Source organism: Leucopleurus acutus (genome assembly GCF_964270905.1).
Source record: "Leucopleurus acutus genome assembly, chromosome: X".
Taxonomy (NCBI): Eukaryota; Metazoa; Chordata; class Mammalia; order Artiodactyla; family Delphinidae; genus Leucopleurus; species Leucopleurus acutus.
This window is the reverse complement of record NC_139148.1, coordinates 60,667,263-60,691,012: the sequence shown is the minus strand read 5'-3', so window position 1 is coordinate 60,691,012 and position 23,750 is coordinate 60,667,263. Positions and strand designations below refer to the sequence as shown.

Genomic DNA, 23,750 nt, shown 5'->3' with positions numbered 1-23,750 from the left:
AAACCAGTATCTCTGGGGAGGAGAGGGCCCCTGCTCTGTCAGTCACCCAAGGCCAGGGAGTCCACATATCTGATGCTGCACTGGATTCAGCCCCGAAAAAGAATTTCAGCACGTTAGAGGGCAGACCTCCTCCCAGCCCCCAGTCCAGGACGAGGGCAGGGTGGTGGCAATGGTGGCAGTGGCAGAGGCAGCGGCGGGTGGTGGCGGCGGCAGCAGAGTGGTGCAGTGAAGAAGGAAGTGTTTTTTTTTGATGTTTCATTGGGAGGCCCGAGGTGCTGAGGGAAGGCTTCAGCTGCAGGAACCTAGAGCGTTGGGGGGGTAGGGGGGTGGGGACTGCAACCTGATTAAGATTGGAGAGGCCTTCGTGAAGGGGGCCGGTAGTGTGCTGCCCAGACTTGTATCAGCTTAAAGGCACAGGATGCAGAGGGAGGCGCCCTGCCAGGAGGTCTGTTGGGCAAGGCCTGTGCAAGGGAGGCAGGTTGGGAGTGCTAACTGGATTTTTTATTTTTATATCAAGACACTGTGTTTAAAATTTTTACAAAGGACAAACTCCGTGGGTTTCCGTTAGTGTTTTAAGAACTTTTCTTTAAAAAAAAAAAAAAGCCAACAACAACAAAAAACACCACCTTTTTGAAAGAGAAATGACAGACACAAAAGAGACTCTGTAAAGAAAATGGGGCGAACTTCTGATAGCATTACCCCAAGGGCAGAGGCAGAACCCAGATTGTACCCAGGGCACCGATAATCACATGGCCTCCACAAAACCTCCTTCACCAAATTTGCAGTCCCCTGCCTGGTCTAGCTAGGCCGATGCTCCTGCCCTCTGGGGGACGCAGGTCACCCTGTGGTCTCTGCAGCCCTCCGCAGAGATACAGAGGTGGCTGGCAAGTTGCCCCCTAAGGCCCTCCAACCCCATCCAGTGAGAGCCCCTTCCTCCTTCTCCCCATGGTTTTGCTGGAACCTGTTTCTTGGGGGCCATGTTCCTTGGTTGGATTGTGTGAGCACTGGGAGTTCCAGAGCCAGAGAGACCTGGGCCTGGAGCCCTCCCTTCCAGAGCTTCTTTGCACCCATCGGTTGGAGAAGCATTTGTTCCAAAAATTTTTTTAAAAATCAACAAAAACAAGACCCAGAAAAAAGACCAAGTCTGGGGGAGAAAGAGCTACTCTGCTCTTTAAAGCTCCCAAGTCTGGAGTTGGTCGGTGGTGCAGTTCCAAGAGAGGTGGAAGGCGAGCACCAAGGGGGTGTCCAGCTGGTGCTTCAGGCTCCCCAGTAGTGTCTGTGGTCAGGCTCGGGGAGCCGGCTTCAGCTGCTGTTCCACGGGTCCTCAGTTCCCCAAGGACTTGTTTGCGTCCCCACTTGAAGGGTTTGTTCAGGTTTACTTCCTTATTTGTGTTGTTGCACATGCGGGTGCATGCCCACATCTGTCTATGTTTGTGCAGGTGGGTCTGCTGTCGGGTGTGGGTGCGTGCGTATACATATATGTCTGTGTGTGTGTGTGTGTGTGTGTGTGTGTGTGTGTGTGTGTGTGTGTGTGTTCGTGGATCCGGGAGGGACAGAGCCGGGATATATGCTGTGCTCTGGGCTGCAGCTATACCCGGGTGGTGGAGTGTGAGTGGGGCAGCCCGGTACTGTTGAACCCTGCGGCAAAGGTGTTATAGGGGTGCAATGTCTGCAGCCCCACCAGGGAGTTGGGGATCATAGTGATAGTGTTGGGGGTCATGAGTGGGATGTCATCAGGGGAGCGCCGCAGGGTCAGCGTGTAGTCGGGCAGTGCAGTGAGGCGCAGGGTGTCATGGGGGGGACCCGCCTCACACTCATGGTGGGTGGGGCCCAGCTGCAGTGCTGCCAGCTCCTCCTCCGGAGCAGCTCCCAATTCAGGAGCCCCGGCTCCCCTCTGAGGGCTGGGCTGCCGCAGGGGCTCCTGACGCCGCTTGTCCTTCCGATAGTAGAGGGCAGCGAAGGCCAGGACATTAAGGAAGAGGAGGGAGGCCCCCACGGCGATGGTGACGCTTAATTCAGTGGAGTAGTCACGAGGGTTCTCCACCAGGAGCGGCCCTGCATCCTGGTCCCCGTTCCAGGACCCTTGGGCATTCTCATTGCTGTAGGCAGGTGAGATGGCTGGTCGTTTGGTGCTCCAGGTCTTGCCATTGGGCCTGCGGGTGATGTGGGAGCTGTGGGTGGTATCCGGGGGTGGCACTTTGGTGGTTGTGGACGTGTAGTGGAACATGTCATGCAGGTTGTATAGGTGGGGCACCAGGTGTTTCCAAAAGGCCACCTTAGTGGCACGGTAATGATCGCGGACCCTTGGCTTCAGGCCGATGTGAAGGTAGAGCTGGTCTCGGGGATTGTATTTGGACCAGGCCACTTCCTCAAAGCGGTTGGCCTTGGTGTGAATGAACTTGGTGTCCTGGGGGACCGGCTTGTTGGGATCCCTGAAATACCACATGGAAATCTGGGGTCACCACTCTACCTAGACAAGGAAAGTGTCCAGGATTCTTCCTCTCACACCCAGCCCTAAACCCCTTTCCCAGTCCAAAATGTCCCACCGTTTCCATCTTTTTCAGGGTCCTTCCCTCTGTCCATACCCCTGTTTGTCCCCAGGCCTTGAACTCCTATTGCCCGTGACATCATGGAAACCATTTCATCCTTCCCTACGCCCATCCTGTGAGATCAACCTATAGGACGCTTCTTCTTCTCACAAGCTACAGAGCACCCATCAATCTTTTCAGCTGCCCAATTTTTCTGAGCGCCCTTTAAAAGCTCTTTCTGAATGTACTTTATTCCCACTTCACATGGTCTCCGACCATCTAACCTTGAATCCCATAGTTCTGCCAGTAACTCTCACTCCTGCTCAATCCTAATGCTGAGTTCTGAGCCTCAACAAAATTTTTTTACTTTTTTTTTTTTTTTTTTTTTGCAGTATGTGGGCCTCTCACTGTTGTGGCCTCTCCCGTTGTGGAGCACAGGCTCCGGACGCGCAGGCTCAGCGGCCATGGCTCACGGGCCCAGCCGCTCCGCAGCATGTGGGATCTTCCCGGACCGGGGCACGAACCCGCGTCCCCTGCATCGGCAGGCGGACTCTCAACCACTGTGCCACCAGGGAAGCCCAGCAAAATTTTTAAGGGAAGGAAATGGCATGAAAGACTAGAAAGGGGGACATAGGAAGAGGGATGAAGGGGTTACCAATCAAGATTTGGGGACTGTCTTAGGAAGGGAGATGATGGAAGAGGTTTGGATAGAGGAGCAGAGGGGAGGGCATGCTGGGGTCCCAAAGAAGAACCCCAGTTTCTCCTTACCCGGTCTTGGCAAAGTTGGTCCAGTAGGTCATGACGACAGCACTGAGCATAACGTCATTCTTGGAGAAGTTGCAGGGGAAAAGGTCAGTGGGGCCTACCATAGGGACACCGAAAACGTAGGGTACTTCATCCCCATGAGCTGCGTCTGACCAAGCAGGCTTCATGAGGCTCTGGCAGTGATGGTAGAAGGCGTAGAAGTAGGTAGGCGAGCCATAGCGGGCGTGCAGATCAGCTGTCACCACTGAGGGCTCCACCCACTGGTGGTCAGTGAAGAGTGCCACCAGTGTTTTACGGCGGGTCTCAGGATTGTCACGGTCTGCCCAGTCTGTGTACATGAACTTGATGGTCTCCCGCAGGGTGTCCTTACCCTCAGGATAGCCATACAGATTGTCCACAAAGTTGGAGACTGAGTAGTCAAAGTCAGTGCCAGAGACACCATCTTCAGGGTCCACCACCCCTTCCACAAACTTGAGCCCCTCACCCTGGTTGACGCCTAGCATGATGTCATAGTTGAGGAACTCGCCCTGTTCCATGAGAATCTCCGGGTCATCAGGAATGACATCACCGTCAATCACAGGGCCAAAGGCCACATGGTAGCGGGCAGGCTGGATGTCCTGCTCTACCAGCTCCTTGGCACTCTTTTGCCGAAGACAGTCCACCATGTCGACGGTGTCTAGCACGTTACAGCCTACCTTGTCTGCCAGCAGGCTGGTGTACTTCACTGGTTGGTAGTTCACAGCCCAGCTGGACAGAGCAGAACCACTTTGGATGATGGCCCTCTGGAAAAGCCCTATAGAAAATAAGCAGCACCAGGTCAGATCTGTCGTGTCTCTCACAGCCTAAGCCTCCCTTGCTTGTCCCTGAGGGACAGATCGAACACCTCCTCATTCCTTTGTTACTGAGGCTGCCCTCTGGGTTGAATGGACTGCAAAGGACGAGTAACCCTTTCGGCTGGAATGATGGGTTAGGACCAGAGGACGGGTTGTTGGGCTCCTTTCCTGACTGATCCCCTGCCTGCTTCTTGCTTCCTTGTTCTGGGTGATGGTTGGTAACTTGGGGGTTAAGGAAACACCAGGAAGAATTAACCCCTTGGGTCCCAGACATCAGCTTCCTTATGCTCCCTCTCTTTATCTCTCCTTGTCTTCCCCTCTTGCTTCCTGCCCAGCTGGGCCCAGCTCTGTGCCAGCACACCACCAGGGAGCTGGCGCTTCCGCCACAAAGGGGTCTTTTTCATGAGAGATGAGAAATGCAGACAGGAGAGAGCCTCACATTCTGGGAGTTTAGGGAAAGATTCCCAAGGGCAAAGGCCCTATGGTCTGAAAGTCTCCAGGGAACGTGCCCTCCCAGGCTGTAACCTCCACAGACACTTTCCTTTTCCCGAAGCTACTGATGCCTCAGATCCAAATTTCCCCCTAGGTGAGAGGGAACCAGTCCCCCAAACTCAAAAAGTAGATGATTCTTCCCCCCTAGGGGAAAAAGGTATCATTCTCTCTCTGGCCCCAACATTCCCAAGTAAGGGAGAACCTGGCCCTCAGGTGCACAGTTCTGTTCCTCTAAGAGAAAGGGAGTTTATGGGACTTCCCTGGTGGTCCAGTGGTTAAGACTCCATGCTCCCAATGCAGGGGCCACGGGTTCGATCCCTGGTCAGGGAACTAAGATCCTGCATGCCGCATGGTGCGGCCAAAAAAAAAAAAAGAGAGAGAGAGAGAGAGAGAGAAAGGGAGTTTGCATGGGTGAAAAAGAGAGGGAGAGAAATATAGATGAGTACTTAAGTGAGCCTCACTTTTTGAAAGATTATTCTCCATTAATCGGTTACAGAAAAACAGAGAGAATAAATCTTTTTTTTTTAGATTTTTTTTAAAAAAAAGTCTTTATTGAATTTGTTACAATATTGCTTCTGTTTTCTGTTTTGGTTTTTTGGCCAGGAGGCATGTGGGATCTTAGCTCCTGGACCAGGGATCAAACCTGCACCCCATACACTGGACGGCAAAGTCTTAACCTCTGGATCACTGGGGAAGTCCCAAGAGAATAAATCTTAAAAGCAGCCAGGTCTCCAGGGACACAGGCCCCCTATGAGACAGAGAATAGCAGCACACCAAGAAAGGCCTTCTCCCAGGGAAATAGTCCCTAATCAGAGGAGGCACCGTTCCTCTTTCCAAACAGAGGCACCCTCACAACTAGTCACTTCACCCTCCTTGGTGGAAAAAAGGAATTCCCGTTCCTGTACTGTCACCTAGAAACATATTCTAAAGGAGGGATGTACATCCGACATTCCCTACATCCCACCTTAGTCTCCCCTCATGGAGTCCCTGGAGGGATAGAGACAGAATTTCTAGGTCAGAGAAGGTGATTTTTCTCCTTCAGAAAGACAGGCCTTCTTCAAAGAGAGACTGCAAGTCTTTCTGTTAGAATATCACTAACTCATAAGGTTGATTTCAGTAATAAACTCTGTCCTCTCTTACGGCCTTCCTTATCTTGGAGAAAGACACTTATTTTGGGAAGATCTCTTCTTTGTGAGAAGCTCATCTTTGCCTCTCAGAGGTAGAAAGGGCTCTTATAGTCCAGAGGTGAAGAGAATGAAGAGAACACTTCCTGCTGAGCAAAAAAAAGGCCCTATTTGGCCCCCTTGGAAGGGTCACTGGCAGGGGGACCCACAGCAAGGAGAGAGGTTTCCCTTCGGGCTAAAAATGAGTCTCCCTTAGAGGGGGCTGAACAGCCCGGGGGCGGGAGAGGTCTGGTCTGGAGTCTGATAAGAGCTCGACATCCCTCAGGCAAAGCCCACCCGCAGGTTTGTAATCCTCACTTCGGTCCCATCTCTGCCCCACCCCCACCCCCACCCCCACCCCCCCACCCCCGTCAAGGGCAGTTCCCGTCTTGCACAGATTTGTTCAGCGAGAAAGGCAGAGAATGTCTCTTACACCTAAAAACTAATTTCCACTCTAGAGCTCTACCCGAAGTCATGTGTCCTTCCCACACGGAAAGATTTCCCCCCCCCGCCCCCGCCCAAAAAGAGCCGTTGTCCTTCAGAGAGAGACATTCTACTCCCACGCTCCTCAATAAGACTCCCACATCAGGAGAACATTCCTTTCTCAAGATGTAAATGGGATTCTCTCCTTCCCTCTCTCACAGTGGGAGAATTACATCTTCCCCTCGAGAAACATTTCCCTTCCACTTCTCCCCAAAGGGACACCGAGCTGGCAGGTGAGGGCTGCTGACTCCCCTGGATGCTCCTGGGACATGGAATTGGGTACCCTGGAGCCTGGAGGGACTGGGGCTCAGGGTCGGCGGCCAGCACTTGTCTAGTTCCTGTTTCGTTCCAAGAGCTACTCACCCTCAGAGTGATGCGACAGCGTGAGGAGGCTGACACAGGACGCGCCAATGCCTGAGCCAAAGACGGTGATACGGCGGGGATCACCACCGAAGAAGGCGATATTCTCGCTCACCCAGCGGAGGGCCTGGATTTGGTCAAGGAGCCCATAGTTGCCCTTGGCAGCCTGATCGCCAGTGCTCAGGAAACCTGGATTCAACAAAGGGCACGAGGACAGTGAAGGTGGAGGGATGGAGGATTTGGATGACGGTGACAGTTGGGGGCATGAGGACGGAGGATGAGCATGCAGCGCAGCTCTTTCCACCCAGCTAGCATTAACCATTGCTCCTTTCTGCAAGGACCAGCGCCATCACTATAGGAAGGATCGGCTTCCTACCTCCCACCCATTCTCCAGTTTGGAAGGTGAGGTCTCCAAACCGTTCAAAAGGGATGCCTCCAGCTGGGAGACTTAAACTGCAGGAACTGCAAATGACCAGGACCCAGCATCCTCTGCCCTGATGTACCAGCCAGGACATTACCCTAGCACCTGGCAAGATAGAGTGGAAAGAGCAGGGACCCTGGAGTCAGTTTGGTTTGAGTCCTGGCTCTACCACTTACTGGCCATGTAGCTTTAGGCAAGTTATTGAGAATCTCTGGGCTCTAGTTTCCTCTTCTGTAAAATGGGGATAAAATACTTCAAAGGGTTGTAACAAGGATAAAATGAACATAAGCATCTCGAATATGCTCAGCACATTACACATCTATAGTTACTTCTCGTTCCCCATCCTTCTCTCTCTGGAGGAAGTGAAGATCCCAAGAGGCTACAATTCCTAAGCCTTCCTTGCCCCTCCTGTCCAAGTTCATCCATTTCCACTTCCTTCCAGGGTCTCGGATGCCCCCTTCTCTTCATTCTCACGGCAGGTCCTCACTTCCCCCTCCTCCAAGACCTAATGAATCGGAAACTCCGGGGATGGGGCCCAGCAATCCGTGTGTTTAACAAGCTCTCCAGGTAATTCTGATGCCTGCTAAAGTTGGAAAACCACTGGGTTAGACCATCTTTTTCCTCTAGTGGAGAAATGGGGAAGTCAGTGCAGTGCGGTTACCACAGAAACAGGTCTTCCTGCCCACCCACTGGGATTTGCTGCTGAGGAGACATGTCACCATGGAGACTACCTTCCCACCCACCTGCTGGGATTTGCTGCTGTGGAGACTTGTTGCCATGGCAACTACCTTCCCGCCCACCTGCTGGCTATCCCACAGAGATGTCCTATATTCCCCCCCACCCTGCTTCCATTTTAGTCTGATCTTGCTGCTTCATTTTTTCTCTCTTCCCTGATCCTTAGTCTCCTTGGAAGGCTCTATCTTCTCCTGCCCTAGGCTTTCAGAAAGGTCCTTTCCAAGTGGGTAGCTGTGGTGCTCCTACACATTGGAAACCTATACCTGGGTGAGTATTTTTTGACCCCACAGTTAAAAGCTCATTTGTAGCCCCTGAGATCAACTTTGTGGGAGGCCATGTTTGAGGAGGCTCCCTCAGCTCACAGAGAGTTCTCTGACGGTCCTGGTAGTCCACGGGCAGAAGCTGACCTTAAACAGACTCAGGCAGGGACAAGACCCCATCACTGTCTTTCTTGAGTCCTTTTGTTTCTAGTTTCTGTAAAAGAGCTCATTTCACCCTCTTCAAGTGTGTTATTAATTTACCTTTGGTGCAATTAAGTATGTAAAGTACTTAGTTATTCCTCCCAGGACCTAGTCACAAGCCCTCTTTAGCCCCAGGTTCCCGATGAGGAAATGAGAAGGAATTAGAGAAAGCCTGAATGAGGATGAACGGAGGAGCTCTTGTTCCTCTAGACAAGAGAACCAGCTTCTCCTTTGCCTGGCTCGTTCACAAGCTGAAGTTGCTCCTGCAAGTCTTAAAGTATGCTGACCAAGATCCATCCCGGCTGTCCAAGCCTTGCGACCCTCCAGCAAAAATCACTATGTGTTTCTCTTAGCCTGCCTGTCCTCTCTCCCTCCTCTCTCCTTCCCCCGTTTTCTCTCTCCCTTTCCTCTTATTTTCGCAATAGCAGACTTGGCTTCGGTCTTTGCCAAGGTATCGTTCAGTGAAATGTGTCAAATATGTCTGTCCTAACCAGCATGAAGAGCCTGCATTTGGATGCAGTAGATTTCTCCAACATGTACCAATTCCCTGGGTTAGAAACAAAGGTCTGAAAGGGCTGGGTGGAGGATTTGACCATCACTCTCTGCTCCCTCAGATCACACAAACCTCAGGATAAGAGGCACTGAAGCCTGTGGATGACGTCATGCCAACCATCCTACTACAAGCGTCCTGCTTGAAGTGCTCTATCCAACAGGCTCAGGCGGATGATACAGAAAACGTCGCCGACCACAAGCACACAAAAACCTGTCAGTCTGGGAGAGCGATCACTCGCTACTAGCTCCCCAGTAACTCAGTCACCCACAGAAACCATGTGAGAATGAGGGCTGAAACACCAAACTCCATAAACTGTTAGAGCAAATCTGAGCCAGTCTCCCTGGGCCCAAGTTTATACTGCAGTGCATGGTAAGCTGCTTGTCAACAGAAGACAGGGGAATCTGGCACATTGTATCAAAACCAGGTATCTGTGTCACCCAAGGCTTGACATTTATCAGGTTTTCAGTTTGCCTGAAGGGTACCTGAGCAAGAATGTAGGATTAAATTCTGAAATCCAGAATAAAACTCGGCAAGCCCCTACTTCCTCAGCCCCAGGGATATCCACGTCCTGTATCCTGCTGGGGTCCCTTTCTTTTGTTGGTCTCAAGCCCAGTGGGGGCTTCTCCGATTATAGCTACCCCTCTGCCTTGGATGGGATCCATGGAATAGCCTGTGACATTCTCCAAATACATGAATCACCAAGATGTCTAAAGAAGCACCTTGGAGGAAACCGTCTGCTTGGGCTCAGGGCTCAGAGAAGCTGATGGGAGGGAGGGTGAATGAATGCATATAATTGAGGTCCAAAACTGGCCACCTGTTCTGGGATGTTTTGGGAAACAAAACAACAGAGCCTCAGCTCTACAGCAAAATCCCCAAGATTCAGAGACAGACCCGTGTTCTAAATCTGGCGCCAAGAGACAAAAACATCTTGAATGTACCCAGAATCCAATCAGCGGCTTATTGATTACATTTGTGTTCCAGAGCAGGCACTAAAGGGTACACAGGAAGTGGTGGGGAACTTCTGGCCAAATCTCAGTTTATGGCTCCTTCTGAGGTTTGGGTAATATTAGTTTGATCATTAACTATTTAAGCTCAAAGAATAAAAATCCTACCCCGAGATGTGCTGTTCTGGTTATCCAAACGAGAGGAGGTTATAAGGTGGTGGTGGTGGGGTCTTTTAACCTGAATTCCGTGGATGAGTTTCAGCGGGATCCATGAAATAACTTCTGTGTGTGTGTGTGTGCACACACATGCATTTTTGGGGGAAGAGTCCATAGCTTTCATCAGAATTTCAAAGGGGTCCAAGACTCCCCAAAAGATTAAGAACTTCTGATATACAAGCTTAAAGATTAGAGCAATTGAAGGGTTGTGAAGTAATCAGCAAATCAGGATATCATAGGGAGCGCTCGCCAGCAATAATAGCCTTCCGTGAAGCCCACAGCTCCCAACTGACACTTCAAATCTTGAGTCTCTCCTCTGTCTCCTTTCCGCCTCCTTTCTGTGTGTCACTCGTATCCTCTTTCTCTTTCCCGTCCTTTCCTTCTCTTCCTTGTTTTCTCCTCTCTTCTCCCCCGATGCTCCACTCTCTTTTTTCTTTCATTCCTACCTGGTCCGATCATTTGGAACTGAAGCATATTCTTAGTATTCTCCGTGCTTTCCATTGATCCTTAGAGACTGGAGCTTTGTGTTGATAATTTTTAAAAGCAACCGAGTTGAATATTTCCTGTCACCCTCATTTAGAAAATAAAGTAACACAGTTACTTCTGGCCTTCAACAACCATGCACTTGTGCCTGTGTATCTGTGTGTGATTACGTTGGTATACGCATTACTCTTCAGGAACTATGCAGCCCAAGCGTGTGGGTTTGCAGCCACCTTCATGGTACCATTTTTACTATCAGAGACTCAGATCCCCTTTCTCAACAGGACAGAACAGCTTACAGAACAGAGCCTTGCCATGATGTCTGTGGCAACTCAGAGAGACAGAGGAGCAGTGGCAGAACCATGAAACCCAAAGCCCACTAGACTGTGGAGAGGCCAGGGAGACGCCCTGCATATGTCACACCCAGCATCCAGATGCCGCTGAAGGGAATGCAGGCTCCACTTTTTTCTGGGAATATCATTTCTCTCATCTGAACCCCCAGAAGGTGTCTTGCTATCCCACATAGTATTAAGGGGTAGTCAAGAGAAGATTGCCTTTCCGTGTACGTGGATGCACCCAGAAGTGAAACGCATTTCTGGGGCCTCTGGGATGCCAACTGCCAAAGCCACATACTCAAAAGCAAATTAAAATAGGGTCCTGTCAGCCGACAAGCCCTGGAGTAAGCCGTGCCTAATTGCTCGTTCAGCACCCAGGCCTGCAGACCTGAGAAACAGCCCAGACAGCCACTGGGACTCAGGACCCCAGCCTTCCGGGCAGGAAGTTGGCTTCTTTGTGCCACTCCAGGGCTATGGGGCCGCGTGTGCCCTCAGAGGCCTGGGTGAGCATCCGAAAGGGAGCAAGGCCGTGTGTGCTTGGTCGCCCTCTCTGAGGCACTTGTTTACCTCAAGACCTTGGCCACAGTTAGGCATTAACAGTTACCAAGGAAGGCACAGGGTAGAGGGGCAGCGTAAATCACCAAAATAACCATGTGGGTGACAGAGTATGTGTGGGGAAGGGGATATGGGTGTGTATCAGGAGGTATTTGGGAAGTAAGTGTGTGTGTGTGGGAGGAAGATGGTGTAATGGATGGGAGTGTATGGGGATGTATGTGTGGAGAGAGTAGAATAAATGTGCAATGTGTGTATGTGGGATATGTAAGTGTGGGGTGTGCGTGAGTGTGTATGTGTGTATGGATATAGATGACCAGGTGTGGGGATATGGATGCGTGTATATTCGTGGGGTAGGAATATATAATATGTATGTATTGGACATATATATGCCAGATGTGTATAGGAAGAGTGTGTGTGTGTATGTGATACGGGTACGTGTATCGGGGTCTGTGGGTGTGTGTATAAGGGGGGATGTGTAAGCGTAGTGCATGGGATGTGTACGTAGATGTGGAAGCAGGGATATGAGGGGTACGTGCGTAGTATCTGTGTACTATGGGCTGGGGAGGTGTGGACGTGCAGGTATGGCTCCCACATGTGTAGGGAGGGGAACGCTGGTTCATGTTTGTGTAGGGAAGGTGAGGGACATACGTGTGTGTGTGGCTGTTGGAGGAGAGGTGGAAGTGGGGTGTGTAGGGGGACGTGGATCTGCCCGTGTATGTGTGGAAGGAACATTTGTGTACATTTAAGGTACATATATGTGGGGCTTGTGCGCGGATGTGGACGTGCAGGGTGTGGGTCTTTGTGTAGAGTGTATTATGGGGGTAGAGGAAAGCGTGAGCGTGGGGGCACTTGTGGTGTATGTGGGCACAGATGTGGATACAGCGATGCGGAGGGAGAGATACATGGGAACGTATGTGTGTGTACGCGTCCATGGAAGGTGAGAGAAATCTGTGTAGACGTGCGGTGTGGATGTGGAGTGTAGAGAGGCACCTGGGTATGTGGATATGTGCATCAGGGAGACTATACGCGTGCAGTGTGTATGGAGTGGTGGGGGAATGTGCATATATGTGAGGGGGTCTGTAGATGTAGATGTCGGGGTCTGTATGTGTATGGGTATGTATGAGTGTTTGGGGGGGTGAGCGAGAAATAGATGCATGCTGGTGGATGTGGGCAGCATGGACGGTGGACATGTGAGAGTACGTGGGTGTGTGGATATGTGATTGGCTAGAAGGAGTATCTGTGCATGTGTGGGGTGTTTAGGGATGTGGGGTGGGTGGGTCGGGATGAGGCTAGGACACCAGAAAATGAATCGACTCTACAAAACTCAGCCAGGCAAAAGTCTGGAACCAGAGACCTGGCTGGAGACCTAAGAGAAGGTGTGAAGTTTGAATTGAGTTTCCAGTGGCATCTCAACATTCCAGGAACGGGCCTAGGGACACTGTGGGGAAGCCCCGGGCAGTTGGGTAGGGGCTATGGGATAACAACATTGTGGCCATGGTCATTAGCACCAGCTAGAGAACCAAGGAGGCCTGTTCTCAGCTCCTCAGCTTTCTTTCCTCCCTCCTTGAGAACCCAGGCTTCCTTCTAGGCACCCAGCAGGGAACCATACCTAGCACTCCAACCCGATAGTTGAGGGTGATGACGATGACGTTGCCATAACTGGCCAGGACGCTGCCGTCAATCATGTTGCCTGTCCCTTCCATGTAAGAGCCTCCATGGATGTAGACCATGACAGGCTTAGCGCCACTGTCCCGGATGTCTGCAAGGAGAAGGGGTGAGACACAGGCTGGGTAGGCTGCCCTTCCTCCCCCACCCCCGCCAGCCCTGGGTGGGGGGGTGTGGGCAGCAAAGCTATCCCAGGTGCCAGGACACCACCGCCATCTCTGAGGGCAGGACTCATGGGGCTGTTCAGCCCAGAGCTTGAGCATCAGCCAGAGAAAGTTGGACGTCAGTGATGCTTTTAAAGACTCTGGTTTCAAGTGCCTCCCAGTAGAAGGCAGCTAGGCGTTCCTGATACAGCTAGGTCTACAGAGGCCGTGGCTGGGCCCTGGGGGACAGGGGGAGGGAGGAAGAGAAAGGGCAGGTCCCTTAGCTGGATCAGTGAGTCCCTGCCCCGGGCACCCAGGAGTCCTGGGACCTGACATGGCTTTAGAGAGCAGGGGCTGGGGAGCCCTGAAACCCCCAGGACTAGACCAGTTACATGGAAATACGGCCATTGGCAGCAGCTGGCCCCCCAGTGCAGACAGAGACAAGAGGGGCGGGAATAGGGGGTGGCACAGGAAGAGAACAAGGGAGAATGTGGGGACAGGGGAGTGAATGGCAGAGATGGGGTGTGTGTGTTGTGGCGGGGAGAACCTCACTGACATGGTTTCTCAGCCACGTGCTCGTTTACCCCATTCTCCCCGGGCATCAGGAAGACTTAACTGGAAACACTGGGGATGGGGAAGAGGTGAGGGCAGAACTAAGGATGAGAGAGCCTGCCCCCAGGCAGCTTTAAGATGAAGATGGAGCCTCCGCAGAGGCCACTCAACGAGAGACCTTTAAGCGGCTGCTCCCAAGACCCGAGCAGTGCGGCGACTGGGCTGGGCGGCCACGAGAAGGCTCCCAGCCTGATCACCTCGACCTGAAGCCTCTCGGCCTGTGAGCTGGACCACACTCTGCCGCACCGGCACAGCCCTACCAGCCACCAGTGGGCCCCCCTGAGCTGTGTGGCCCCCAGGCCAGGTCTGGGGCGTGGAGGTAGAAGGGAATGCTCTCTGCTGCCGAGCAAACACAACCTGTTTTCCTGAGGAGGAAGGAAGACTGGTTCAACCGTCACCCAAGGATCTTATGCCATCCGCTGACCGGGCTGTGGCGTCCTGGCCTCAGCCCGGTGCTTTGGCCCAGTCCTTGTGGCCCTGTCCTGAACCTAATGCAGCCCCTGGCCCTGAGGCCATCTCTCTCTTTCTGGGTGAAGGCCAAGGAGGTTCTAGGTGGCGCTGTTCCCCAGGCCCTGTGGTTGTCACTGCCTCACTCCTCAGTTCAGCATCCTGCTGGGCCCCTCTTCCAGGAGCCAGCCTCCCCGCAGAAACACAGGGGTTCCTCGCCATTCCGTTTCCTCTGTGCCTCTCCTCGCCCCCGCCCCCCTCAGTCCTGCTTTCTCTCCACTCTCGCTGCTGCTCAGTAGGGGCAGGTGCCCGTGAACCACAGAAGATGGGGGAGGAAGCTGTCTCTGGGCAGTGGGGACCGGGGCGAGGAGGATGCCCTCCCCATGGCTCTGCTCGTGGTGCCCTGTTCCCGCCAGCCGTGTCCATCACCCTGGAACTCCCAGTGGCCGACCAGGCCAAAGATGGATGAACAGCCCAACGGCCTCATACAGGAACAGAAACACACCAACGGACGGACAGACAGACAGACGGGGCTTCTCCCCATCGAGAGGGGGAGGGGCTCTGTGCCATGCACCAGCCGCCACGCCCTGCAGCCCCCAAATACCTTCATCTTCATCCCCGTCATTATCCGCTAAGTCCTCGCCCTGTTTCTTAGCGCCGGATCCTGGGGACCAGACACGGGGAGACACAACAGCACAGAACAGAGAACAAAACAGAGAGAGAATTCAAAAACAGCATGACTGCAGTGTGGCCCAGCAAGCCAGCTCTGGGCCTGGGCCCAGGACAGGCAGGAGGGATGGCAAGAACTGAGGGAATGGGTGGGCTGAGGCCCAGACCTTCATCAGGATGACAGTGTTGCAAGGCCCCTGCTGTGCTGGCCTCCCTGTGCCTCTCTGTCCCCAACAGCCTGTCTCAACCAACCACCTTCCCAGTTAGGAAGGAGGTGGCAGCAGGTGGGCCAGGGCACAGAGCCAGAGGCCCACTCAGGGGAAGGACTTCTCCTGGGTGGAAGGGGCTGCACGTGTGTACACAGGCAGGCTGAGCTGGAGAGCAGAGGCAGGCACCAAAGGTGAGAGGCGGCATCGCCAGCACGTGTAGATATGGATATGAGCTGTTAAGGCAGAGCCAGGGACCCCAGCCCTGAGCTATTCGGGCCCAGTGGGCAGGCTCCAGCTGGGCCTCAGCTGACCCTGATTCCCACAGGAGAAAATGGGAGATGAAGCTTTCCCTCCGGTCTTCCTCACTGGGGCCTGCTCTGGGTAATGGCAAATGGGGTTCCTGCCCACAGGAACCAGGCCTGAGAGCAGCAAGCATTGCTCTGAGATCGAAAGAGAGCCAGAGAGGGAGGGAGGGAGAGAAGGAAGGGGAAAAGGAGAAAAGGGACATGAGAGAGAGAGAAAGAGAGAGAGGGGGAGAGAGAGAGAAAAAACAGAGATAGGAATAATGGTAGCAGCTCCTACCATGTACCGAATGGTTACCATGTGCCAGACACTCTACTTCTGCCTTACTGTCTGATCCTTACACCCCACTGAGGGAGGGACTATCTTTATTCCTGTTTCACTGATGGGGAAACTGAGGTTCAGAGAGGCAAAGTGACTTGCTTAAGATTGCACAGCTAGGAAGTGCTAGAGGTGAGATCCAAACCCAGGTCTGCTTGATTCCAAAGCCCATGGTCTTTCCACTGCACCATGCCACCTTTCTGGGACGGGGGAAAGGGAAGGGAAAAAATAAGTCAAGAAAGAGGTGGAGCATGGGGTGGGGTGGAGGGGAGGGGAGGGAAGGAGAGAAAAGAAGAGACCCGAGGAGAGAAGAGAGACGTTTAGGGCCTGGGTGAGCTATCCCCAATTCTCCTTCTCATTCTAAGGAGGTGAGAAGTTCATCATGAGAACGGCTTTGAGAAAGAGGACCCACCGCCTGGGTGCTTGTCAGTGTGTAGAAACGGAGGTCATTCTGTTGGCATCCCAGGGCTTATCCTCTTGTCTAAGACGTCAGATACTCTCGGCCTGGAGGCAGCAAATAGCCCTCTTTCTCAGCTGGTCTGGGTTCCCTTACAGCTATTAATCACAACAGGAGCCGCCCTCCAATTACAAAATGGCTTTTCAACCAGGGCAAGAGCCCAGCCTGAGGGGCAGAAACTGCCTCCGGCTTCCCGAACCTCCCGTGGCGCCTACCCTCTTAACACCTGACGACGACGGTGCTGCCCTCAGAAACCCTGTGGGACATGGGGCGTCACCACCCACACAGCAGACGGCCCCCGAACGGCAAGGAATCACCCATCCCTAAACATGAATTCCCTCCAACTTGATGGGGGTGGAGGTTGGGGGACAGGGCCTATCTTCCCCAAGAAATCCTTCGCTTCCCCTGGACCCCAACTTAGAAGATGCATCCCGTTTGCCCCCCTCTGGGAATGTCCCTGGGTTGCTGCCTTGTCCCAGCCTCCTCCTTACAGATGCCTTTGCTCCCTCAGCTTAGCACTCGCTGAGCAACTCCTTGCTGCCAGGCCTGTCCCCCACCCCCGGGCCAGCTCGACCACCGTCCCCCAGCCCAACACTGTGCTGCGGCAGGAGCCCAGCCAGGCCAGCCCTGCCTGCCCTGCACACATCACAACCCTAACCACCTCTGGGGACGGGTCTCCCCCGAGAGGCAGACTTTTAAAGTCTGTTCCAAATGGCCAACAGGCCCTGGATAGGGAACTCATTTGAGCAGCTAAATGACCAGATGCCCTCTCCCACGCTGTCTGGAACCCACTTCCCAGCTCGGCCTGTGGGGCTTAGCTAAACCAGCTGAGTTTCAGTGCTAGGCTAGGAGTTTCCTCAGAGTAGCGATCAGGTCTTCAGTTATTTCTAAATCTTTCCTCCACCTCGTATCCCTCCACATCCCAACAGCACCTAGCACGTGACCTTGCCCATAGTCAACAATCACGATTGGTAAGTGTTTGAACTTGACTGGAGCGTCCAGTTGGCTCTCTAGCCAAACTCTCAGGACTGGACTGGACTGGACTGCCCTAGGCTCTTACTGGTGCCCTGGGGGATCATTGCTCTTAGGAAATGGTTAATGTCATCGCCTCCCCCTCCGCCACCCTGCACCCAAGTAAGCAAGTAACTAGTAGCAGCAGGTTTAAGAGACCCTCTTCCTGAAATCTTTTATACGTTAATGGAATGTTAAGACCAGAATAGTCCCCTACCACCTTCAGATGCAGAAACAGAGGTTCTCAAAGGAAAAGACTTGTCTAAGGTTTCACTGTGAGTGAGCAGCAGAGCTGGGACTCGGTCAGGCTTGTGGCTCCCAGACCCATACTCTTTCTGCGGCACCGCAATGCGTCTTCATTCGTGCAAAAACATGTTTACTGATTGCCTTCTGAGTGTGAGGTCCTGGGCTGGGTGTGGGGAGGTGGTGTAACGCTTATCCCCAGGGCAGCAGACCTCACTCAAAGCTTCAGTGAGCATCAAAAGTGCAACAGGCAGATCGCCGGGCTCTGCCCGCAGAGATTCTTACTTAGTAGGGGGCGCTCAGTCCCAGGAATCCTGACGACCCCACTTGGGGGAACCCCGCCCTATGATTTCAAAGGAAAACAAACTCCAAGCTTGCCAAAGGGTTGTAGGGACCAGGCTGTGCTTTTCCACTTGTTCCTTAGTCTTACTGTTTCCAATTCGGTTCAACCCATCCACATTTCACCATTTGTTTCAGAGTAGGGGAGGTGGGAAGGACCAGATGGGAGTTGCCTCGCATGCTACAGTGGAAAGAACACGGCCCTGAGGGTCAAGAGACCCAGGTTATGGTCCAGGCCCTGCCACAGACCAGCGACGGGGCCCTGAGCAGCAGCAAGTCACTCCCCTGGGCCTGTTTCCTCATCTGTAAAATTGGGATACCAATTCCTGCCTCATAAGCTTCCACAGAAGTGGGAGGGGGGGATTTTCTGAGGTAAGTATGCAAGCGCTTTGCAGAAAACATAAAGTGGTATTTGAACAGGAAGAATTATTACACGGGTGGAGGGTGACAGATTCCTCCTGGAAAGAGGGTCAGTTTGCAATTCGGGATCCCGTGCCTCCTTCAGAGTGCACAGTTCCTGGAGACCCCCAAGGTCTGCCACCAGGCTAGCCCGGGTCACTCAGCTAGGCCCTGGCCAGAGGTGGTGGGCGGGGGTGGGGGGGTGGGCAGGGCTGCTACACTTGGCTACAGTTTGGTCTAAGCTCCACGGCTGGAGAGTTGACTCTCGACTTTCAATCCGGGAAAGAGCACGGAAGGATGAGCTGGTGGCTCCCTCACCTGGCAAAGGTCAGAGCCTCTGGCTCCATCTTGGCGGCTTAGAGTTTCTCCTGAGGTGTCCCAGAGGGAACCACTGGCTCTGTCTTTGGCACACACTTTAGGGTGGACTTTGGGGCTGGGAAGGTTGGAAGAAATGGGGTTGCTGCTTCTGCTCTGGACCTGCCTTAGGCCACCAGAGCCTCCCTGAAGAGCAGCCGGGGCCCTCGGACGAGAGGGAGCTTATGCTTGTCACCGGCCGCCCCCTGAGCCTGGGCTACTTGAAGGAAGGCTGGGTCCTCGGGGGCAAGGGCAGGTGGGCAGGCAGCCCTCCCTCTCTCTCTCTCTCCCTCCCCGCCGGCTCGCTACCTACCTCCTTTCCTACAAATTTTCTTGTTGGGCTTTCGGGCGCATTCCTTGGAAATCCGCTTTACTGTAAAATGAATAAAAAACTAAAAAATAACAGGAGGCCTCTGCCCAGGGGCATGCACCCGCACCCCCCCAGGCCCCAAGAGCTGCTCTGCAGGCGGCACGTGGCAGAGAGCCTGTCCCACCATCTCCTTGCTTCTGTCACTTACCTTAGTGTGACCCCCGCGGGAGGAGGCATCAGCTAGTGAAAGAGGAGGCACCTGAGCACTGCCCACCAGGCTTGCCCCCTGCCCCCCTCACACACCCAGCTCCCTTGGCCACACACACCTACCACCTCTCCGAGCAGGTGGAATGGCAACAGGGGGGCCTGGTGGCACCAGCATCCTCCCGCGGGCAGCTGCCAGCAGTGACCCATACTCCCCCAGGGAACCCCCATCCATCACCTGGCCCTAGACCTGTCAAAGCTCTCAGGCCTGGCCAGGCCCCTCCTGGTAACAGTGTCACTCACACATGGGAGCTCAGACAATGCTGGGAGAGGAAAGAACAGGGAGGAGGAAGGGGGAGGCCAAGCAGAGTGATGGTTAGAAGCATTTTCACAGACAGACAGATGCATGCAGCAGGGCACACCACCACATGCCAGCCACAAACACAGCGGGGCGGGTGGGAGGCAAGGAGGGCACAGTGCCTGGCCGCACTCACCATCCTCCGTGGGCACATAGACGTTCAGGTAGAGGCAGTCTTCGTTGGGCTCCTGAATGTAAGTAGCGACGATATCCAAGTTGGCCGTGAACCAGACAGGGAGCATGACTTCGGGCACAGCTGTGTGGATGTTCTGGGGGCACACTGGGGGAAAGTGTGTGGCGTTCCGGATGCCCGACCAGGATGGGGGTGGTTCAGGGGGCAGGAAACGTTTCTCGCCGATGGGGGGGGCTGCGTAGGGCACCCCAAGGTATTGGTCCACAGGCCCCAGGATCTCACTGGGCAATGGTACCCGGGCACCCCTTAGCTTCCCAAAGTGAGTATTGACTGTGGGTGCTGGGGCCTGGGTACTGGCCCTCAGCACCAAGCTCAGGAACCACAGGGTGAGGCACAGGCTCCGGCCAACTGTGGGCTTGGGGCTCAGGGACAGCGAGGGCAGGCCAAGCCGCAGCCACATGTTCCGGGCCGGGGGACTGGCAGGAAAGGCAGACTCCGGGGTCACAGCATCAGCCCAATAGGCAGCCCCTTCATGGCCACACTGACTTGAACCTCAAAACTGAGCTCTCGAGGGACACCTACAGGTGCCCGGCAACGTAGAGAGCAGGTCTTCCGAGCACCACAGCTTCAGAAAGGGAACTCCCTCAGGGCCAGACAGGCCTGTGGAAAGAGGGAAGTATGCGTCATCCAAGATGGTCGCGGAGGGCTATGGAGTGGGTCTTTGGGGCCCTGCTGCTCTTGGGCTACTCTCCTACAGTTAGGAGAGGTTTCCCATGCCCAGGGTTCCAGGGACCCTCAGACGATCTCCACTGCCAGTCAGAGCCATTTGCTGTGTCCGGGCCATGGTTGGAAAAGCCAAGGGGGTCGACAGATTGACAATTGTTGCCACTGCAAGTTGCCAGTCCCCGACTTCAACTCCTCAGCCAATGGAGCTCATCGGGGTCAGCTGGAACCAGAGTAGCATATGGTAGCAGGCGATGGGAGAACAGGAAATGGAGCTGGGCACGCTGCGTGGACACTGAGCTCCTAGCCCCCCAAGACCCATGACCCCACACAGGGACCTCAACCTCAGGAGACGGTAGGATTGTGAACCTCACTCCGGGACTAAGGCAGAAGAAGGGAACACAGCAGATAGGCAAAGGGGCCCCCAGAGAGACCCCGTCTCCCTCTGGCAGGGCAGGGGGCAGGACAGCCATTCACCAGAGTCCCCAGACCCTCCTGTACATTTCTCAAAGCCCTCACTGCTCCCACATCCTTAAGCCTTGGTCCTTTCTGTCAGCTATCTCTAATTCACATGGGGTGCCAGAGACTGAGGCAGAAAGCGTTCTGCCTAGCACCCTAGGCATTGTTGATGCTCAGCCAGTGTAAAATAAACAGCAGAGTGCGGGGGACACACACTCAGAGACTCATAGAAATAAACTCACAAACACTCAAAGAGGGAGTGAGAGAGCAAGCCGGGACCACAGACACCGTGATGTTCACTCACAGAGACATACAATCCAAACCCACAGAGATCGCCTCATATAGTCTCACATTCTGAGACAGAGAGCTTCACAGAGCCAGAGACTCACAGAGAGATACATTCAGAGACACACGCAGAGACTTACTGAAACATAATCACACACACATCGCATAGGTAAATATCCAGAGACACATGCAGCATAATGGTGACACATAGGTGGAGACAGGAACAGAAACAGCAACACACTCGAGGCACACAGGCCTTCTGACAAAACAGTTGTACAGTCAACATATATACACAGGCACACACAGACACTTCCGCATGGACACACACACACACACAATTTAGCTTCCCCCTATTTCTCCCGCCTTCCAAGATTGTGGGCCTGCTCCTTTAAGAACTGGCTGAAGGGGTGGGGGGAGGGAGATTGGGAACGCCCGGCAATCGGCCGCCACCGAGAGAGAGGAATGAGAATGTGTGTGTGTGTGTGTGTGTGTGTGTGTGTGTGTGTGTGTGTCGTGTGTGTGTGTGTGTGTGTGTGTGGTGTGTGTGTGTGTGTGTGTGTGTGTGTGTGTGTGTGTGTGTGAGAGAGAGAGAGAGAGAGAGAGAGAGAGAGAGAGAGAGAGAGAGGGAGAGGGAGAGAGAGGGAAAGAGAAAAAGGAGGAGGAGGAGGGAGGGCGGGCAAAGCGACTAAAGGGGTGGGGGCTCGGAGGAAAAGGGGAGCAAAGTATGGGTGGTTAGATCCCAGACGCTGCCCAGAATGCACCCGGGTGGAGGGGAGGAGGGGACGGGGAAGGAAGGGGTAAGAGTAGGGAGGTGGGGCAGGAGGGAGTGTGTGTGTGTGTGTGTGTGTGTGTGTGTGTGTGTGTGTGTGTGTGTGTGTGTGTGTGTGTGTGTGTATGGGGGGGGATAGTCCGCAGCTGAGTTCACACAATCCCCCCATTCACTGTCTCCATGGCAACTCCGGGGCACAGACCGCTCATTCACACGGCTTCCCCGCCAGCAACCCCCCCACACACACATCATTAACCCCCTCGGTGCCGCCCCTCCCCGCAAATTCCATTAACCCTTTCGGGATGCCTCCCTCTCCAGTAACCCTTCAGCACCAAATGCCATTCTCCTTTGAGTCAATTTCCTGCAGCCCCTCCCCCCGTGAACACCTAGACAAATCGACCGACCCCCAAACGCCCTTTGTACCCTAGGACCCACTGTGAGTCTTCAAGGCCAAGATCTCCATCCTGGTCCAACTTGCAATTTGGGAGAAGACAAGGGGAGGCGGCAATGCCGGGGATTAGAATGGCATCTGGGGGTACTTTCTGGGCTGGAGCAGTATTGGGCTAGGGGCATTGTGCAGGAATGGACTGGTGTCAAGAACTGCAGTATTGGGGGCTATGCGGGTTCGGAATGGTATTGGGGGACGGAGCTGCATTGGAATGGGGGAGGATAGGATAAAGGCCTCCATTGGGGGGGGGCTGCAGAGAGTGGGGGAGGGAGCCTGGCTGTGAGATGCTATGATGGAAGAGAGATGGGGCTGCACTGCGGGGGAGGGGGGACTGGCAATGTACTATACAGGAATGGGGCTGGGGGCCTTCAGGAGGGATATTTTGATGAGCATGCGGGCCGGGCTGTGGAAATAGAGGGACCATGGGCGGGAGGATGATAAGGGTGCGGGATTCAGGGAGGAGGTGGAGGAGAAAAGCAGGGGAGGATTGGGGGGTCAGGGGTGCTGATGGAGAACGTGGGGTTGAGATGGATGGGGAGCACTGGCTGGGAAGTGGAGCACCCCAGGATTGGGGGGGGGATAGGATCAGGGCAAGGTATGGGCAGCTAGAGGATGAGAGACCGGGGCAGGCGGCCTCACCTGTTCCCCGGGCTGTTGCGAGCGACTGAACCGGGCCACGGACCACCCATATCGCCTCCAGGCCAAGGGCTCCGCACCCGAATCCCCGAGATCTGCTCTCCGGCAGCCTGGCTGCTGTGCCCGCGCACCGAGGGGGCGCGCTGCGCGTGCCCGGACACGGGGGGGCGCGGTCCCTGCCATTAACTCCTTTTGTGCCAGAGATGGCTCAAGTCCTGGGGCATGGCCCAATTCCTCCCAGGCTCAAGCACGCTCTCCTCAAGCTCTCTCCCCACCCTCTCTCTCTCACACCCCTCAAGTCACAGTCAGGTGATCTTCCGGGGCAGCTAGTCCAAACTTTACCTGCAAAGCTTGAGACCTTGAAACAAAGGGAGAAACTGAGGCACTGCCTGCAGGAGTCCCCAGTCACACTCCACGAAGACCCACCTCCACCTCACTTGGCATCCCTCACCTCTCCTCAGCACCAGCACCACTCAAGCAGCAACCAGGAGGTGTGCGTGTGGGAGGGGCACTTTGCCCTCATCCTGTCACTTTCCCAAAGGTCAATGCTGTTCCTTTCTGCTGGGGCATGTCACACTCCAGCTGTCAGCGTGCCAGTTGTCGGACCATTTCAGTCTCTCTCCTCCAGATCTGGCTGTCTTTGTGTCTTGTGTTTTTGTGTGTAGTGCACCTGTCCAGTTTCAGTAGCCCCCCACCCCAAGCCCCTCTGAGTGTCCCTTATCCCAGCAAAGCCTCCACCCCTATAGCTCCTCAGAATGTTTCTGTCAGGATAGGACAGGGCAGAAGAAAGCTTTAATCATGTTCAACTTTACCCTGTCGGGGAGTTCCACTCCTTGCGTACGCAACTCTTAAACTTGGTAAGTCCCATCTGAGCAAGGGCTTCATGGACCTCAAAGAGGGAATTTTTTTTTTTTTTTTGTAACTTGGGTATT

At 54.1% G+C, this 23,750-nt stretch overlaps 1 protein-coding gene across 4 annotated transcripts; it reads right to left on the bottom strand.

Moving 5' to 3' along the window:
* Nucleotides 1–1,588: 1,588 nt before the first annotated feature.
* On the bottom strand, nt 1,589–19,958 carry NLGN3 (neuroligin 3; the record flags this gene model as incomplete). 4 transcript variants are annotated; one of them, XM_082864509.1, is made up of 7 exons in its annotated part: nt 1,589–2,432; nt 3,297–4,086; nt 6,628–6,813; nt 12,934–13,083; nt 14,796–14,855; nt 18,807–18,866; nt 19,502–19,958. In XM_082864509.1, 7 exons carry the CDS (start codon nt 19,956–19,958, stop codon nt 1,589–1,591), a joined length of 2,547 nt encoding a protein of 848 aa, XP_082720635.1. The 4 variants fall into 4 exon arrangements, with proteins under 4 accessions (XP_082720635.1, XP_082720636.1, XP_082720637.1 ...); XM_082864510.1 differs by lacking the exon at nt 18,807–18,866; XM_082864511.1 differs by lacking the exons at nt 14,796–14,855; nt 18,807–18,866.
* Nucleotides 19,959–23,750: the final 3,792 nt, after the last annotated feature.